Source organism: Mesoplodon bidens, assembly GCF_964165515.1.
Source record: "Mesoplodon bidens genome assembly, chromosome: 12".
Taxonomy (NCBI): domain Eukaryota; kingdom Metazoa; phylum Chordata; class Mammalia; order Artiodactyla; family Ziphiidae; genus Mesoplodon; species Mesoplodon bidens.
The window spans coordinates 45,941,898-45,961,394 of record NC_138168.1 but is presented as its reverse complement, the minus strand read 5'-3'; the positions used below and the strand labels follow the sequence as shown (position 1 = coordinate 45,961,394).

The 19,497-nt window shown below is 35.5% G+C and overlaps 1 protein-coding gene across 7 annotated transcripts in view; it reads left to right on the top strand.

The window, feature by feature from the left end:
• REV3L (REV3 like, DNA directed polymerase zeta catalytic subunit) overlaps positions 1-19,497 on the top strand; it is a 247,878-nt gene that overhangs the window by 211,236 nt on the left and 17,145 nt on the right. For 6 of the 7 annotated variants that reach the window (XM_081251232.1, XM_081251233.1, XM_081251234.1 and 3 more), the window contains 5 exons: positions 814-955; positions 2,552-2,796; positions 3,998-4,106; positions 5,992-6,198; positions 14,865-14,974. In XM_081251232.1, the coding sequence (XP_081107358.1) occupies positions 814-955; positions 2,552-2,796; positions 3,998-4,106; positions 5,992-6,198; positions 14,865-14,974 (813 nt within the window). Of the gene's footprint in view, positions 1-813; positions 956-2,551; positions 2,797-3,997; positions 4,107-5,412; positions 5,570-5,991; positions 6,199-14,864; positions 14,975-19,497 lie in introns of those variants that run through there. The other variant, XM_081251237.1, reaches the window with a different exon arrangement.

Genomic DNA, 19,497 nt, shown 5'->3' with positions numbered 1-19,497 from the left:
TTGAACCATAATATGTGACTATATTGTTTTAAAACCCACATAGTTAAAGGATGCAATATATTTGAATCTTGATATTCCTTAAATGAATAAATTTTTATCATATACCTTTGGATAATTTTTACCTTTTAATAACCAAATATTAAATTAAAACTTCCTTTCATAGCTTTGGTGAAGGTTTTTGTTGTTGTTTGCTTATTTTCTTAACAAAAAAAGTAGGGTAAAGAGGTTTTCAAGGTTTAAATCAACAGAATATTTGTATTTTCACAGGAAATACTGATTTGACATATATATTTACCCCACGTATGGTCTCATTAAAATTATTTTCCTGATTTTTCTAAATCTTCACCAAATTACTGTTTCTTTCCATAAGACACCAGTGCATACTTTTTTTTATACTGGTATTAACAGTGATAACCCAAAGCCTACATGTTTTTTAAAAGCCTACAGATAGCATAATTATAATTGTATAATTATTGCATCATTAGCAGTGGCATCTAAGAGACAATGTTAATTTTTTATAATAAAAATAGAGTAAAATCAAGCAAAATGTTGAAAATAATTATCCTTAGTTTTACCACCTTATCACAAGCATTATTTTAAACTTTACATGTTTTCACTAGGTTTTATGCCCTTGAAATATCTGAAATTTTCTAGTGTTTAACTCATTAACGTACTTTGCTAAAGGCTCGATCATGACTCCCTCCGTAAATAACCTCACTTTTAACAGGTAGTTTTTGACATAATGAAAACAGTACTAGTTTCAAGTATACAAATTTTTCCCAAACGTTCATAGCATGGATTCTCTTTTAACAGATGGAAAATGGTTGATCATTACATTAGCCGTGTCCGTGGAAATCTCCAAATGTTAGAACAGCTGGACCTGATTGGGAAAACCAGTGAAATGGCTAGACTTTTTGGCATTCAGTTTTTACATGTACTGACAAGGGGTTCACAGGTAGGAAATCAATTTTCTTGCACACTTGAAAGTTCTGTGTGAATGATATACGTACTTTTGAGATGTTTGAGGTGATTTGATTTTTTTTTTTTTTAAACTTTCTGTCTGGTACCAACTAATATATACATGTAGCTAGTTAATCAAATCTTGTCATTTCATTTTCTGGAAAAGCTTTAATTCACTTAACAGCTCCACTTTTTGTTGTTGTTGTTGTTACAGCTCCGCTTTTTAGTTTTTCTCCACACCAACTTTTTGGCCACTGCTGAGTTTTGCATGATAATAAGAAAATAAATGGCTATGCCCTTGAGGATGGTATTATGTTCCTGAATACCGTCAGTGTGATTAGGGATGACTTGAAAGGCCGCTTAGAACTGGGGATGCGGCAAAGAAAGTCTACCTCTCTTTTGTTTTACATTCCTACTTTTGGCTGTTCCAACTCCCAGCAGATATAAAAAAAAGGAGGAGGAGGATTTGGGAATCAACATAAGTGGGCTGTATCACTTTTTTTTAATGTTAAAGAAAAATGGGAGCTTGGAAGCCATTTAACTCATCTCCTTCTAACTAGTTTCCCAAGGATATAATGAAAGATTTTTGTTTAAATGCCTTGCTGAAAATGTTTTCATGCTTTTATTCCACAAATGTTTATTTGAATACTTTTAGTGTGTTAAATAAACACTGTGCTAGCCATCCAGGATACTACATTAAATCGCTTAGTTTCCTTGACCCCATAAAATCTTTTAATTATTTTAATTATGTCTATAACATTCCCCCAATCTACCAATTCAGTAAATATAGCAAAACTAGAGTGCTAATTACTTTGGCATTACCTGTTGCTGTATTCAATTTTATTGCTATTATTAAATAGCTTATAAAGCTATTTATTTTACTTATTTATACTCCCACAAGTTTTAAAAACTATTTGATCTGGCTTATAATAAAAGGCAAAGATACTTTAAAACCACATGAGAATACTTCAGTGAACCCATGCTGGTTCTTGTGAGTGCTTTCTTTTTCTAAACTATAAACCTTCTGCTTTATAGCAGTTATTATAAACAATCAGTAATTGCTTGATTAATTTTTGTGAGGAACCAGTATTAACCTGACTACCTTTCAGTTTTGGAATCCTGTGTTCCTTCTTGGGAAATTGAGATAACATTTATCCATCTCAAGTGTCAGGACCCCCATTCTCTAATTTTCCCAAATAAATTTGTCAAAGATTATTGGCCAACTTTTTTAATGAAATTGTCAAATTGTACAACCGTCTCTTCTACATCTGTTTATTATGATATTGCTATCTTTAAATATTAAAAGAAATTGTCTGTCTTTTCAAAAATAACTTAATGTGTAAGTTATCTGACATATTTTGCAGTTTTTATAAAAGTTATGGGAATAGGAAAAGGACTTACGAAGGGTTCCCTTCTGATACCTGAAAGCCGATTAAATAACCAACGTTATGTAATTGTGTTGTAAGAAAAGTCTTACAGCCATATTTTGAAGAGCAAAACGTCCCCCAAATGATTTTCACATATTCAAAAGACCAGTATATTTGTATTTAAGTTTCTTCTTCTCTCCCTACTTCTACCTCTCTGCCTGCAGTACCGTGTGGAATCAATGATGTTGCGTATTGCTAAACCAATGAACTATATTCCTGTGACACCTAGTGTACAGCAGAGATCCCAGATGAGAGCTCCACAGTGTGTTCCTCTAATTATGGAGCCTGAATCTCGTTTCTATAGCAACTCTGTTCTCGTTTTGGATTTCCAGTCACTGTATCCTTCTATTGTGATTGCATACAACTACTGTTTCTCCACCTGCCTTGGCCATGTGGAAAACTTGGGGAAGTAAGTTTTTTTTCATATTTACAATTACTTTGTTGTACTTTGTATTTCTTACTAAAATTAGACTTTTTGAGTGCATCTTTGCACATGAGACTGCCCTTAGGAGCAAGATGAATGGGCTGTAGCACATCTAGTCTGCTCTTTGTAGTTACCTTACTAATTAATTAACATGGATCACCGTATGACTGACTGAGCATCATGGATGAATAACTCATATGAAGAAGATTGTGAATACGATCAACCAATTTATCTGTTCCATCTTTGTGTATATCTATGGTCTCTTTTTATTTTTTATTTTATTTATTTATTTTTTGCGATTTGCGAGCCTCTTACTGTTGTGGCCTCTCCCGCTGCGGAGCACAGGCTCCGGACGCGCAGGCCCAGTGGCCATGGCTCACGGGCCCAGCCACTCTGCGGCATGTGGGATCTTCCCAGACCAGGGCACGAACCCGTGTCCCCTGCATCAGCAGGTGGACTCTCAACCACTGCGCCACCAGGGAAGCCCTATGGTCTCCTTTTAAATAAGAGTTATATTTAATTTGTTGGTATAAATCACTTTTCAGTGGAACAGTTTGAGGATTATGATCTTATAACTTCAGCTATGACCTCCTCTTGACTTTTCTTAGAAATAGTTTTTCTAAAAAAAAAAAGTTAAATTGCCAAATGTTAGATTTTATTTTTTCATGTCAACCAAATTTTTTCTCATAAGAAATACACAGTCTTCCTTTATAATGATTTCTGTGTATTTAAAACCAAGTGTTATAGTTTTAGTCTGAAGTATATTCACGCCTTATAGAAAGCTTTTATGGAAATTGTATTGGTAATTCTGTCTTTTTAGTAAGAACAGGAATTTGGAATATAAGAACAGGAATTTGGAAAAGTTAGTTGCAGTCTTTTTACTTAAGGCTTAAATTTTTCTTTAGGGAACTTAGTATAAGGTAGTCATATGCTGAGCTGAAATTTGGTATTTTAGTATAGATTTTTCCCATGTACTTTAGGATAGTGCTATTTAAGAAATGTTTCTAATATTTGAAGAACTGCTTTTTGGTAACTAAACAAATAAACATATTACTAAGTATATTAATTCATGTTTAGATGTTTAAAAATGAGTTTCCAATAGAATTAGAAAGATTCCTAAAATTGCCTAGAGTCTCTGTTCTGTGATTTGAGAAAGTATTTGCTTAATTTTTTTTTTTCTTAACAGGTATGATGAGTTCAAATTTGGCTGTACCTCTCTAAGAGTACCTCCAGATTTACTTTACCAAATTAGGCATGATATCACAGTGTCCCCCAATGGAATAGCTTTTGTCAAGGTAATACTCTTTTATAAATGAAAGGTATCAACTGTGGCTTAACCTTTGGAGAGCTGATCGTTTAGATGTTGTTGGCATATAATACCAAAAAAAAAAAAAAGTTTGCTTCAATGTCTTATCTCAGAAAGTCAAAGATATAGGGAATCTTCTAAGAAAATTTTTAAATCATTAAAAAAAATAGTAATCTTGTTTTGCATGAATTTAGGTTTAAAATATTTTAATTATTAGATTTTAGTTTTTAATGAACTATTGCAAGAAATAAATGTGCCTATATACCTTCTGCCCTCTATTAGAATCTGGCAGGCTTAAATAGCTATTTGATGATCACAACAATGTTAACTAGCTATTTGATGATCACAACAATGTTAACTTATAAAGATTAAAATTGCCTTAATGTGTATACTTTACTAATTGTTTTATATATTTTAAATTAAGACTGTCTTAGAAATAATGATATTCTAATGTATTTATTGATTATATTTTTTAAGAAGATACCCAAACTAATAACAGAGTCCCTTTTTTCTCTCCCTTGTCTCCCCTCAAAAGAAACTAAAAAAGCCTCATAAATGAATAAAGACAAATAGGAAGAGATCTAGGAGAAGATTATATTGCCTCTCATATGCCAACTTCATTCCTTTCTTTTCTATTTCCTTAGCAGTGAGTCTGTACTAGAATTGTGGGATGGTAGGGTGGTTGGTGGTGGTAGCATGGACCCCACTAGCCCTCAAATTCATTCTGGTGTACTTAGCAAAAGTATCATCGTTCTCTACCAGTAAGAGGATGCTGTGTTTAAAGAGTACTATAAAATTAGCCATTTAGATATGAGGAAAATTTTTACCAAGTGAGTTCATGATATATTCCATTTTGGAGAATATTACATTTTAACATAATAACATATATTATGTCTTAATATAAACATTATGGATGCTTCAGAAGGTACACAGAATGAATTAGAGGTTACAATATGTTTTCATTGTCACATATCTAGCAGCTTATTATTTTATCTCCCTTTAACAGCATTTTAAGAACTTGCATCTACATTTTGACCCAATGTGTAAAGCTTAATGAAAACTAGATTTTTTAATATTCAGGAGTGTGATTATCCTATTCCTGAGGTTTTAATTGTTCAGTCCAACATGCATTACCTTGCACGTGTCTGTGAATCATCTTCAGAGTTAATACTGTTTTGTGGTTTTCATTCCTAGTGGAGTTCTCATAAATTCTCCCTAGTCTTGATTAATACAAATGATTTTATTTTTTTGGCATCAACAAATTTTATCACCTCACTATTCATCCCCTCTTCCAGATTGCTAATAAATATAGGCCGGAGGGGATGGCTTAGTGGTCTAAGCATCAGATTTGAAATACCTAGAGTCCCTGGAACTGCAGGTTTGAATGTCAGCAGAGTCAACCCAGCTCTTCATTCTTCCAAGGTAGATAAATGGAGTTCCATGCAGATTACTGTGTGGGGTCATTAGGATGAGATCTTTAAAAACTGAGGTTTGTTATGAGTGATACAAATCCCGTGTGTCTTTCTGAAAGAGTGGGGGTTTGGATCAGAGTTTTGACAAAATTTCCCTCTGAACTCATTATATGGTCTCTTATGTACTAGTTGGCATCCTCCTCCCTGGAGGTCTCTGAACTCACATAGTAGTGCTACATTAGATTTATAAACATTACAGGAACGTTTTAGGAGAAAAGTCCTCTTCAAAAGAAAGAAAATGTGATGATTTTATATTGATGGCCACTCGTCCTGTGGCCACACTATTGTTCGTATGTTTCAATTCATGACAGTTGGCCATTGTTATACTTTGTGCTTCCTTCTTAATTGTCTAACTCTATAATGTTTAAGGGATTTAAACATTCTTTTTTTCCTTTATGATAGCCTTCAGTAAGAAAGGGTGTGCTACCAAGAATGCTCGAAGAGATTCTGAAGACTAGACTGATGGTGAAGCAGTCGATGAAGGCTTACAAGCAAGACAGAGCCCTTTCACGAATGCTCGATGCACGTCAGCTAGGACTTAAGCTGATAGCAAATGTCACATTTGGCTACACAGCTGCTAATTTTTCTGGGAGAATGCCATGCATTGAGGTAAGTGATATAAGTCTATAGTTTTTTTCAAAAGAGACTAAAGCAGCATTAAATGAATGCCTATTCATTAAACCATTTTGTTTTGAAACTTTAGACAAAAGGGTTTCATTTCCATTAACATAGGATCAGTTTTTCTCAAACCAGGACTTATATATTGATATATACATATTCTTAGGAATTTGTGCATTTTCTCTATGAGAACTCTGTGTTTTGTTCAATGATAATTTTAGAAATTAACATACACGTATTTCTGCATAATCTGGATGACCCTATTGTAACCAATTACTGACATGAGATTTCAGTGCCGCCTTTACAGCATTGTTTACAGTAACACTGGTACTAAATAATTCCTTTTAATGTATTGCTAGAGGTCTGATGATAGTTCAGTTGTCTTCTCCAAATGTCAGAATAAAAACAATCATTCCATATTTACTAGTAGATATAAAGCAGAACCTTTCTTTTGCAGTGGTAGTAGCAATTAAAAGACACTTTGCATTAAACAAGACTGATTTCTTGTTATTTACTAAATTAGGGTGTTAATTTGACATGAATACAGTATAGTATGACAGAGTAATATAATAATTTACTAATGGTTGAGAAAGGAACAGAGTAGGCTTGTTTGCTTGATGATCTTTTCATGCCAAATGAAGGCTAGAACATTGTGGTATACCATATTTGCAGTAGTTCAATAAGGGAAAAGCAGTGGAAGAATCAAGTTCCCACAGAGCTCACAGTAGGCAAAGTAAACTCCAAAAACCTGTGCAAGGGACTTCCGGTTTCATGTCCAACATGTAAGAAACTGAAAGTCTCTACTCTGTCCTCACACCAAGTAAGCCGAACAGACAGAAAAATCAACAGCTCTTCTTAGATCTGTCAGAGAGGTGAAGTCACAGGGTAACCTGCTGCCCCCAAAATTGAAGAGACCAACAAGTGTATACAGAGTCACAACTTACCAGAGCAGAAATCAAGAGCACAAATCTCTGTGAGAACCAGTGCCATGGTAGGGAAAACTGAACTATAACTGATGAATCGCTGGAGGCTCAGGGTGGACAAATCTGAGCGATAAAAACTCCAAAGGACCCAGTCGTCAGGGTCCCCACACTTTTATGAATTTTACCTCTAGGAGCTCAACCAGGTTCTAACAGTGAATATCAGAGAAAAATTCCCTTGTGCTTCTGGCACAGAGAGAGGAAAAGAACCATTTTGAATACACCAGAGCATTCTGTTTTTAACAAAGTCTGCCCTCAGGAGAAACTATTTAACCAGAGCTTAACCTGCTGGAGTTTTATCAGAGCCTAATTGCCCTGGAGAAAGGAAAATACCCAGCTCCAACTGCTCTAGCCTTCTACATGGAAGAAAAATACTGCAGCCCACTCTAGTCATCCTGTCCCACCAAAGTGGGGTGAAAAACTGAAAATCACATGTGAAGTCTACAGTCCAGAGGCACAAGTTCACTGAAAGACTGAGACCTACTCGTAGGACTAAGGAGCCCTTCCCCTCCCCCGACACCTTACCACCACATTACTAAAGGCCTATTTATAGCAGTTCCTTTTACCCAATACATCATGTCTGGCTATCAAAAAAAATTTGCAAGACTTACTAAAAGCCAAAAAACACAGTTTGAAGAGACAGAGAAAGCATCAGAACCAGACTCAGATAAGGCAGGGGTGTTGGAATTATCAGACTGCAAATCTAAAACTATGATTAGGATGCTAAGAGCTCCCTCCAATAGCTAAAGTAGACAGCATGCAAGAACAGATGGGTAATGTAAGCAGAGAGGTGGAAATTCTAAGAAAGAACCAAAAAGAAGTGCTGGAAATCAAAAATCCTGTAACAGAAATGAAGAATGCCTCTGACTACTACACTGAACACGGCTGAGAAAAGAATCTCGGAGCTTGAGGAAATCTTAGTAGAAACTGCTAAAACTGAAAAACAAAGAGAAAAAAAGACTGAAGAAAAGAGATATCCTAAAACTGTGGGACAACTACAGAAGGTGTAACACACATGTAATAGGAATTCCAGTAGGAGAATAGAGAAAGGAACAGAAGAAATACTGAAACAATAATGACGGAGAATTTCCCCAAATTAATGTCAGGCACCAAACCACAGATCCAGGAAGTTCAGAGAACACCAAACAGAATAAATGCCCAAAAAACTAAACCTAGGGACATCATTTTCATACTGCAGAAAATCAACACTAAATTGAAAATCCTGAAAGAAGCCAGAGGGAAAGAACACCTTGCTTATAGAGAAGCAAAGATAAGAATTATATCCAACTTTTCCTTAGAAACCATGCAAGCAAGAAGAAAATGGAGTAAACTATTTAAAGTGTTAAGAGATAAAACCCTTCAACTAGAAATCTGTACCCTACAAAATTATCATTCAAAAGTGAAGGAGAAATTAAGATTTTTCTCAGACAAATAAAAATTGAGGGAATCTGTTGGCCGTAGACCTGCCTTGAAAGAAATGCTAAAAGAAACTCTTCAGTGAGAAGGAAAATGATAATAGGTCAGAAACCTAGATCAATACAAAAGAATGGAAGAGCATCAGAGAAGGAATAAGAAAAGGTTAAATAAACACTTTTATTTTTCTTATTCTTAATTGACCTAACAATTTGTTCAAAGTAATAATAGCAACAATGTATTTGATTATGTATGTTTATATACATGTATATATAAGTAAAATGAATAACAAATAAATGGTACAAGGAATGGGAGGAAGCGATTAGGATTATTTTATTATAAAGTACCCACACTACCTATGAAGTGGTATAGTGGTTTTGAAAGTGGTATATTTTAAGTAAATATAAATATTGCAAAATTTGGGGCAACCACTATAAAAAGTTTTAAAAAAAATACAACTAATGTGTAACAAGGAGAGAAAACGGAATCATATAAAACAGTCAAAACCACAAAAGGCAGTAAAAGAGTGGAAAATAAAAATAGGAACAAAACCAAAGGCAACACATAGAAAATAAAATCGGGAAGGACATAGTTGAACAACATAATCAACCGGATATAATGGACATTTATAGACTACTTCATCCAACAACAGCTGAATACATATTCTTCTCAAGCTCACATGGAACATGCACCAAGATAGACCACATTCTGGGCCATAAAGCACTTTAACAACTTTAAAAGAATAAATCACACAATGTCTGCTTTCAGATCACAATGGAATTAAACTAGAAATCAGTAACAGAAAAGAAAGATCGCCGGAGAACCCCCCAAATACTTAGAGATTAAGCAGCATATTTCTAAATAACACATGGGTCAAAGAAAAAAAAATCTCAAGAGAAATTTTTAAATATTTTGAACGAAATGAAAATGAAAACATAGCTTATCACAATTTGTGGAAGTCAGCAAAAACAGTACTTAGGAAATTTATAGATTGAATGCATATATTAGTGGGACAAAGACCTAAAAGCAATCATCAAGTAAGCTTTTACCTTAGGAAACCAGAAAAAGAACAAATTAAATCCAAAGCAAGCAGAAGAAAAGAAGTAATAAAAATTACAGCAGAAATCAGTGAAATTGATTTTCTCAATTGATTTTGTGTTTTCAAAGAACCCCAAAGCTAGTCTTTTGAAAAGATCAATAAAATCAATAAATCTCTAGCCAGCCTAACTAAGAAAAAAAAAAAAAAAAGAAGAGAGTACACAAATTGCAAATATCAGAAACAAAAGAGGGGACATCACTTCAGTTTCCATGGGCATTAAAAGGATAATAAAAGAATATTATGCACACACATTTGATAACCTAGATGGAGTGAACCAATTACTTGAAAGACATAATCTGCCAAAACTTGTACAAGAAGAAATAGGCAATCTGTGTAGGCCTATATCTGTTAAAGAAATTGAATCATTAATTAATAACCTTCTAAAACAGAAAGCACCAGACCCAGATGGGTTCACTGCTAAATTCTACCAAACATTTATGGAAGAATTATACCATTTCTCTACAGTCTCTTTCAGAAGACGCAAGCAGTAGGAGTACTTTCTAACTCATTCTAATTACCTTAATACCAAAACCAGACAAAGACATTATAAGAAAACTACAGATCAATATCTCTCATGAACGGATCAATATCTCTCATGAATGCAGATGTAAAAATCCTCAATGAATATTAGCAAATCAGATCCAAAAATGTATAAAAACAGTTGTACACCACAATCAAGTGAGATTTATTCCAACTATGCAAGGTTGGTTCAACATTGAAAAATCAGCTGAGAGCCATCACATCACATTCAGGTTAAGTAAGAAAAATCACATGATCATGTTAACATACAGAAAAGGCACTTAACAAAACCCAATACCCATTCATGATACAAACTCACAGGCGACTAGGAATAGAGGAGAACTTTGTCAGTTTGATGGAGAATATCCACCAAAAAACCTATGGCTCATATTATACTTAACCATGAGAAACTTGAAGCTTTCTCACTAAGGTCAAGAACAAGACAAGGATGTCCCAACTCATCACTGTTTTTCACCATCATACTAGAAGTCCTAGCTAATGCAATAAAACAGGCAAGAGGAAATAAAAGGTATGCAGATTGGGAGACTTCCCTGGCAGTCCAGTGGTTAAGACTCCACACTTCCAAAGTAGGGGGTGCAGGTTCAATCCTTGGTTGGGGCACTATGATCCCACATGCCGTGCCATGCGGCCAATACGATAAAAAATAAACCTTTTAAAAAAAAAGGTATGCAGATTGGAAAGGAAGGTAAAACTGTCTTTGTTTCCAGATGACATAATCCTCTATGTAGAAAATCCCCCAAAAATGATGCACAAAAAAAACCTCCTGGAACTAATAAGCGATCATGTAGCAGGGCTGCAGGATACAAGGTTAATACACAGTGTATACCAGCAATGAACAAGTGGAATTCGAAATTAAAAACACAATACCATTTATATTAGCACCCCCCAAAATGAAATACTTTGGTATAAACCTAACAAAATATGTACCAGATCTATATGAGGAAAATCCCAAAACTCTAATGAAAGAAATCAAAGAACTAAATAAATGGGAAGATATTCCACGTTCATGGTTAAGAAGACTCAGTATTGTCAAGATGTTAGTTCATCCCAAATTGACATATAGATTCAATGCAATCACAGTCAAAATCCCAGCAAGTTATTTTGTTGATATTGACAGACTGATTCTAAAGTTTATATGAAGGGGAATTCCCTGGTAGCCTACTGGTTAGGATTTGGGGCTTTCACTGCTGTAGCCTGGGTTCAATCCCTGGTCGGGGAACTGAGATCCCACAAGCTACTCGGCCAAAAGAAAAAAAAAAAAGTTAACATGAAGAGGTAAAAGACTCAGAATAGCCAACATAGTATTACAGAAGAATAAAGTCAGAGGACTGACTTACTGTAAAGCCACAGTAGGCAAGGCAGTGTAGTATTGGCAAAAGAATAGACAAGTAGATCAATGGAACAGAATAGAGATTCCCAGAATAGACCCACATAAATATAGTCAACTGATCTTTATCAGAGGAGCAAAGGCAATACAGTAGAGCAAAGACAGTGTTTTCAACAAATGGCGCTGGAATAACTGGACATCCACATGCAAAAAAAATGAATCTAGATACTAACCTTACACCCTTCACAAAAATTAACTCAAATTGTATCGCAGACCTAAATATATAATGCAAAACTATAAAACTCCTAGAATAACATGAAAAAAATCTAGATAATAATGTTAACTTATTTATGAAGTCATTAGTGGAAAAAGCTGTCAACATCACAGAAAGGGTCTCTCGTGAACATGTCAAAAGTTAGCTCCAGTGGAGTCAAAATGGAAGCTATTGTCTTTAAAGGCAAATAGACTACTGACTATGGCCGTGTGCTTTCCTTCAATGAACACACAATCAAAAATATTTGACAGTACCACCAAGGTCACATAAAATATGCTAGATCTAGACTATCAAAGAGAAAGACAAGACTTTGTAAGCAAGAATTCCTGTAAGAATGCAGAGAATGAGTAATGTAGCTAATAGTTGTAGGTTAATGTCTCTGTCTCAGTTCAACACGGTCACTGATGTGTTTATTTCATAAATTAAAAATTTTATGTCTTCACATTTTTCTCCTAAACTGTTTACTGTTCGTGATAAAGCTGTATATACACATACATGTATATCTGACAACTTTTTCAACTGGCTGTTCATTATCTCTTTTTCTTTCTTTTTTTGTGAGATATAATTGATATAACACATTATATTAGTTTCAAGTATACAACATAATGATTCAATATTTGTAATATTGCAAAATGATCAATATCATTTAGACCACAATAAGTCTAGTTAACATCCCTCACCACATATAGTTATAATTTTTTTCTTGTGATGAGAGCTTTTAAGATCTACTCTCTTAGCAACTTTAAAATATACAATATTATTATTAACTATAGTCACCATGCTGTACCTTACATCTCTAAGACTTATTATTGTATAACTGGAAGTTGGTACCTTTGACCACCTTCACCCATTTCCGCCCCCCCCCCCCACCTCCTGCTTCTGGCAGCCACCAGTCTGTTCTCTGTATCTATGAGTTCAGTGGGGTGTGGGGGTTTTTTTTGTTTTAGAATCCACGTATAAGTGAGATCATAAAGTATCTGTCTTTCTCTGTCTTATTTCACTAAGCATAATACTCTCAGCGTCCATCCATGTTGTTGCAAATGGCAAGATTACTACCTTCTTTTGTATGGCTAAATAATATTTCATTGTATATAAACTCCATTTTCTTTATCCATTCATCCATCAGTGGACACTTAGCTTGTTTCCATGTCTTGGCTATTATAAATAATGCTGCAGTGAACATGGGGATACAAATATCTTTTCCAGTTAGTGTTTTTGTTTCCTTCAGATAAATACCCAGAAGTGGAATTGCTGGATCATATGTTGTTCTACTTTTAATTTTTTGAGGAACCTCCATACTGTTCTCCATAGTGGCTGCACCAATTTACATTACCACCAACAGTGCAGGAGTGGTTCCCTTCTCTCCACATCCTCACCAACATTCTTTTCAGAGAACTTTTACTTTAAATCTTTTTCTTATTATGACTTTTCAGGATCCCAACCATTGCCTAAATTGTGAAATCAATTAATTTCCTCTTTTTAAATCCAGTCTCTTGGCCCTGTAACGTTTTTCAAATTAGGAACTATGACACAAAATAGCAGAATCGGTTTTAATGTAATTGCCACTCCTTTCTTCTCTCCCACTGCCCCCCCCCCCCCCCCCGCCGTGCCCCTCCCTCTCATGTCTCTATGTCCTTCACACTGCATGGACTTCAGGGCCAGCTGCAAAAGAGTTCTGACTCTTCCAGATGTAGCTTAAATGGGTCAGACTAGACAGCAGGAGGCAGACATTTAGGACCAGTATATGTGTGTATTTGTATGTGTATATCCCAAAAGCATATTGGACTCTAACACTCTATGGCTCACCCATTTAGCTATTTGCTGTCACATATTTTTATCATGTGTGAAAGTGGCAAAAGATGACAGATTGAATATTTTATTCAAACTTGAATTTCAATTAGGTGACAATGATTTTTTTTTAATGTATTAGGCTATAGTTCATATTCTCAAGGTTTTCTAATGCACTAAAGGTCTCAACAGGATTCATGATCTTAATTTAAAACCCAAATTAAGTTTCTGCTATCAGTGTTTATTTATTCTTTTGTTCATACATACACTTAATATTTCCTGTGTAAACAACTTTAAACAGCCTTTTGAAATAAGTATTATTCAATCCTGCATTTAGTTCAGATAATTCAAACTTTACAGTAAAAGGGGAAAGATATTATAAATACTGTTTGCATCTTAACACAAAAGAAAAAGTGCATAATTCTTATTTTAAAACTTTAAAAAGTAATGTTCCATTTATGCTGAATGGCAGTTTCCCCAACCCTTAGCTTTAATGAGTTTGATAAATGAAGCAGCAGTGCTATACTAGTCTCCTTAAGTTCTTTAACTATGAAATATAATTAGCCTGCTTCTCATATTTGTCAAGATCCACCATCTTCTTGTTTTGTCAACTTATACCATGATCATTGTTAAAACTCAATCACCAATGAAAGAACTTAGACATATATCTGCCTACTTGATTTAAATTGAACCCTTGTAATATATTTTCTATCATATAATTATGCATTTTTCCTTGTATCGATATTTAGAGTCATCTAAAAAATATGTATAAGCAATCACTGAGATATAGGTTCAGCATAAGCTTTACTGATACTGAAAGAAATTATCATAACACTCCAACAGAAAAATTTTGAAAGACACACATGCACATACATAGTGTAATTTCCTGCCTAGTTGGTTATAAAGGCATTTTAGAAAGTCCTTGAATAAATAAGGCTTACTCTTCTAGGATCAAATGTAGCTTTGTATATAGTGCAGTCCATTTTACTCACTGACACACTCACAGGCAAGTCTGTATATTGATTGGTTTCTTTTAAATTATTCATTCATCTCATTTTCTTCTTGAGTACTTGTAGAAAGAATGATGGCACTGGTGACTTTTTTTTTAATGTTCTTTTCTCCTTGTTTCATTTTTAGAAATATTTAATAATTAAAGTTAAGTATTATATATTAAAGTCTGTTGTCTTAGTACTAAACTACATTAAGAAATTATTTTCAATGTGTTTGTACCAACAGGTTGGTGATAGTATTGTTCACAAAGCCAGAGAAACCTTGGAACAAGCTATTAAACTGGTGAATGATACCAAGAAATGGGGTGCTAGGGTTGTATATGGTGATACTGACAGGTAATGAACTCTGTTTTGTAGTTGTCTTTTTGCATCTCCTCGGATACTCATTTCAGTGTTTGAAATGGCTTAAGGGCAATCCTTCCTAAAAATACAGTTCTACCTAAGTTCTTTTCAGTCCTTATGATCTTGTGATGGGAGTTAACACAGGTCCTGATTTACCAGATACGATCTTAAGAGACAGAAAATGTATATGACCTGAGCCACAGAGTGCGAAAATTCCCAAGGCATCCCTCCAGGTAGCCAAGTAGATAGGGATCTGTAAAAACTGTATACACAGGAAGGAGTCTAATCTGTTTAAAGAAACAGCTTTTAATGTGAAGAATCCCTCAGATATAGCTGCAGCTCTCTGAATTTAAATATATATCTTAAAATAATCAAACTGTTTTTGAAACACAGTTGCCAAAGATGTGAGTGGTTAACTTTTCACTGGGCCCCAAAATCTGTTGACCTTCTTCTATAAACAGTGCAGATTCCAGATACATTTTCCATTTGATTCCAGAGGCTCACAGACTTCCTGAAGCCCATCATCCTGAAGCCCATTCTATCCAAAAGATAGAATTGCCTTTGAATCCTGAATAACCTTAGCCTGCTTGCTTGCTTTGGTATTTTTCAGGGCCCAGTTATTTATGTAACATCTTATTTATATGACTTAAAAATTTTTCTAGAATATAGGTATTATGCAAATTTCTTAGAGTGAAATTTTTTTCATATTGAAGGCTTAGAGTCACAGTGTGATCATTCTAAGAGCACTTGCCTCAGGAGCTCTGATCACTTTACAGTGCAGTGGAGCAAGCAGAGATAATGCTTCTAATGACTAAAAATAGCTTCTAGGTAATCTTTAAACAGCATTTAATCTTCTCCAGTTTTTTAATGCACATACAATCAGCATAATCATATTAATGCTGAATGAGACCTTTCCTCCTATAGCAGCTGTTTCATTATCAGCAGGTGGGGATAGTTTCAAGTTATCCAGGCCCCAGTTATCCATAGTCTCTACTGTTGCCCGTCAAAAGCCACTCCTCACTTTGACTGTGAGTATTTCACTGCCCTGTAAAACCAGTTCTGCTGAATAGTCTAGCAAAATAAAAATTACTGGAACATAGTTTTTCACCTTGTTAGCAGAGCTCCTCACAAAATATTTAGGGAAGAGAAGAAAGTTAAACTTTAAATTGTTGAGTTTAATTCAGGGTTCAAACACGTCAGTAGTTGACAACATGCACCCAGAAGCAGAAGTTGGCATGATTCTGACTGTAAGATTTTTAGGAATTCAAACAAACCAAAAAACACAGACTTAGAATGTCAGAGCTGGAAGAGGACTTTTAGGTCAGGAGTTTTCATGACCTAAAAGGGTCGGGAGAAAACCCTAGGGGGCACATTCTCAGATGCTACTTAAGAGCAGATTCCCCTGGAATAAGAAATTTGTCTAAGATTGCCCAACTAGTTAGCAGTGGAGCCATAAATTGGTATCTCTCTACATAAGACATCACAGGTTTTTATTATTCTAATCAAAAAAGTGTAGGGACTTCCCTGGCAGTCCAGTGGTTAAGACTCTGCACTCCCAATGCAGGGGGCACAGGTTCGATCCCTGGTTGGGGAGCTAAGATCCCATGTGCCACACAGCACAGGATAGATAGACAGATAGATAGATAGATAGAAAGAAAGGGAGGGAGGGAGGGAGAGAGAGAGAGAAAAGAAGGAAAAGAAAGAAAGAAATTGTATTTGCAGTATCTTTTTTTTTTTTTTTTTTTTTTGGCCACACTGCCCGACTTGTGGGATTTTAGTTCCCCGGCCAGGGATCAAACCTGGGCCCTGGGCGGTGAGAGCGCTGAGTCCTAACCACTGGACAGCCAGGGAATTCCCTGCAGTATCATTAGAGCTTTTGACTACCATTCACCATCTGATTCATTCAACAAATGTTTACTGAAATACACTGTATGAGGGCAGTTCACTCTAGGGCATGCATTCTCAATGGTAATAATACTGCCCAGCAGCGTACAAGTTGGTCCTTGAGGAGCAAAGAAGTACAGTGGGTTTTGGCCCCACAGAGCTCAACCCTACCCAACAACATTTTAATCCTTAGTAATTACTTTCTCTTGTTAAATTTACTTTTAACTTTTTTGGGGGGGAGGACAATAATGATAACATACTGAGAAGCACTGCTCTAGGGATAATAAATGTATGCTTGGTGGAGGGAAAGAGTTCTTAACCAAGAGAGAGATCTGGATTCTCTTTCTAGCTGTGCTCCTAGCTGATTGCATGGCCATCAAAAAGTCACTTAGCCTCCCTGAGGCTATCATCAGAATGAAGGAAATCTGATACATGATGAAGAATGACCATTGCCTCCCTCCAGTTTCAGGACTGCTGACTTTATGAATCTTGGAGTCTAGCTAAGGGAGATTGGTTAACAAAGCATCAAAATTACTCTGTTAGAAGGGTGTTTCTCTCTATATAGCAGTTATGCATTATTGTCCATTTAGACGGTATAAATGTAAACACCCTGAATTTCTTTATATTGTAGTGGTTCAAACAATTATTCTATATAATAGTGGTTATCAATAATATTTATCCCACCCTAGTGGGATAGACCTACTCCCATCAGTTATTGAAGCTCTTTGTAGTAGTGATTCTCAGGCAGGGTAGGGAAGGACGTTTGACAACACACATACTGCCGGGGCAGCAGAAGGGTGCTGGGGAACTAGAACAAAAATCTCTTGGGAAATTCATCTGAGTATGATTGAGAAAAGCCTCCTAGGTGATTCTGATATCCCCGTTTAACTCCCCACCCCATGTGAAATGAAAATCACTGCTTTAAATGTGATCTATCAACCAAAGATAAGCATTGTTTAACTACATTAAAAGCACCAGTAACAGACAAATAGAAACTCTTTTTTTTTTTGGCTGTGCCACACAGCTTGCAGGATCTTAATTCCCTGACCAGGGACTGAACCCACTCCCTTGGCAGTGAAAGCATGGAGTCCTAACCAACTGGACCACGAGGGAATTCCCTAGAAACTTATTTTAAAACAGTCTTTCTCTTTGTAGGCTGGTCACCTACATTCTGTTAAGTGACCCAAAACTTCCATTAATCCTGGTCAGCTCTCTTGAAGCTTAGCTCCAACTAAAACTAGCCAAAACAGCACAGATGAACTCAAGTAAAACCCCTAACACTACTAGGTAAAATCTCAAATATATACCCTGTAATAACTTTTAAGATGTAAAGTATGTGTACCTTTAATTTTTTATCAACTTTATCAAGGTATAATTTTTAACAAAAAAGTGCATAGTTCAATATACAAAAGGTATAGACCCATGTAATCAGCTGCCACCCCAGTCAAGATATACAATATTTCTATCACTGTAGAGAGTTCTGCCATGCTCCTTTGCAGTCAGTCCCTCACTTTCATCCCCTACCCCCAGGCAGCCACTTACCTGATTTCTATTACCATAGCTTAGTTTCTCTGTTCTAGAGCTTTATAGCAATGTGTGTAGAAACACTTCAATTCATTATTGCATCTGAACATTTTAAGCATAATAATCTTTTTTTTTTAAGTTTGGCATTTACATCTAAAGTTAAACATACCCCCTTAGCATGACTCAACAATCCTACTCCTTGGTATTTACCTAAGAGAAATGAAAACTTAGGTCCACACAAAGACTTGATGCACCTCTTCACTGCAGTTTTATTCTTGATAGTCCAAAACTGCAAACAGTCCAAATGTTCATCAACAGATGAATGGATGAACAAATGTAGCATATCCATACAATGGAGTACTATTCAGCAATAAAAAGGAACCAGTTACTGCTACTTTAGCAACATGGGTGAATCTCAAAAATATGCTGAGTGAAAGAAGCCAGACATAAGTATGTACTGTATATTATATAAAATTCTTGAAAGATAAAACTAATCTATAGTAATTGAAAGCTGGTCATGTGTTGCTGGGAGTGGAGTGGAGAGGAGAATTACTGCAAAGGAGTACAAAGGAACTTTATGGGGTCATGAAAATGTCCCTATATCTTGATTCTGGTGGTAGTTACACAAATATATTAATTTTCTAGGGCTGTCACAGATTTGGTGGCTTAAGCACAGAAATTTATTTTCTCACAGTTCTGGAGGTTTGAAGTCCAAGATCAAGGCGTTAGCCAGTAGCTGTGGTTTCTCCTGAAGCCTCTCTCCTTGGCTTGCAGGTAGCCACCTCCTCACTTTGTCCTCACATGATCTTTCCTCTGTTCATGTGCATTCTTGGTGTTTCTTTGTGTAATTTCCTCTTATAAAGACACCAGATTAGGCTCACCCTAACCACCTAAATTAGAGCGTCATTTTAACTTAATCATTTCTTTAAAGGCCCTATCTCCAAATACAGTCACATTCACAATGGGGGTTAAGGTTTCAGCGTATGAATTTAAGGGGCACAGTTCAGCCCATAGCAAGCCTATACGTTTGTCAACATTCATGGAACTGTACACTTAGAATGTATTCATTTTATTATATGCAAATTATATCTCAAGTTGATTTTTTAATC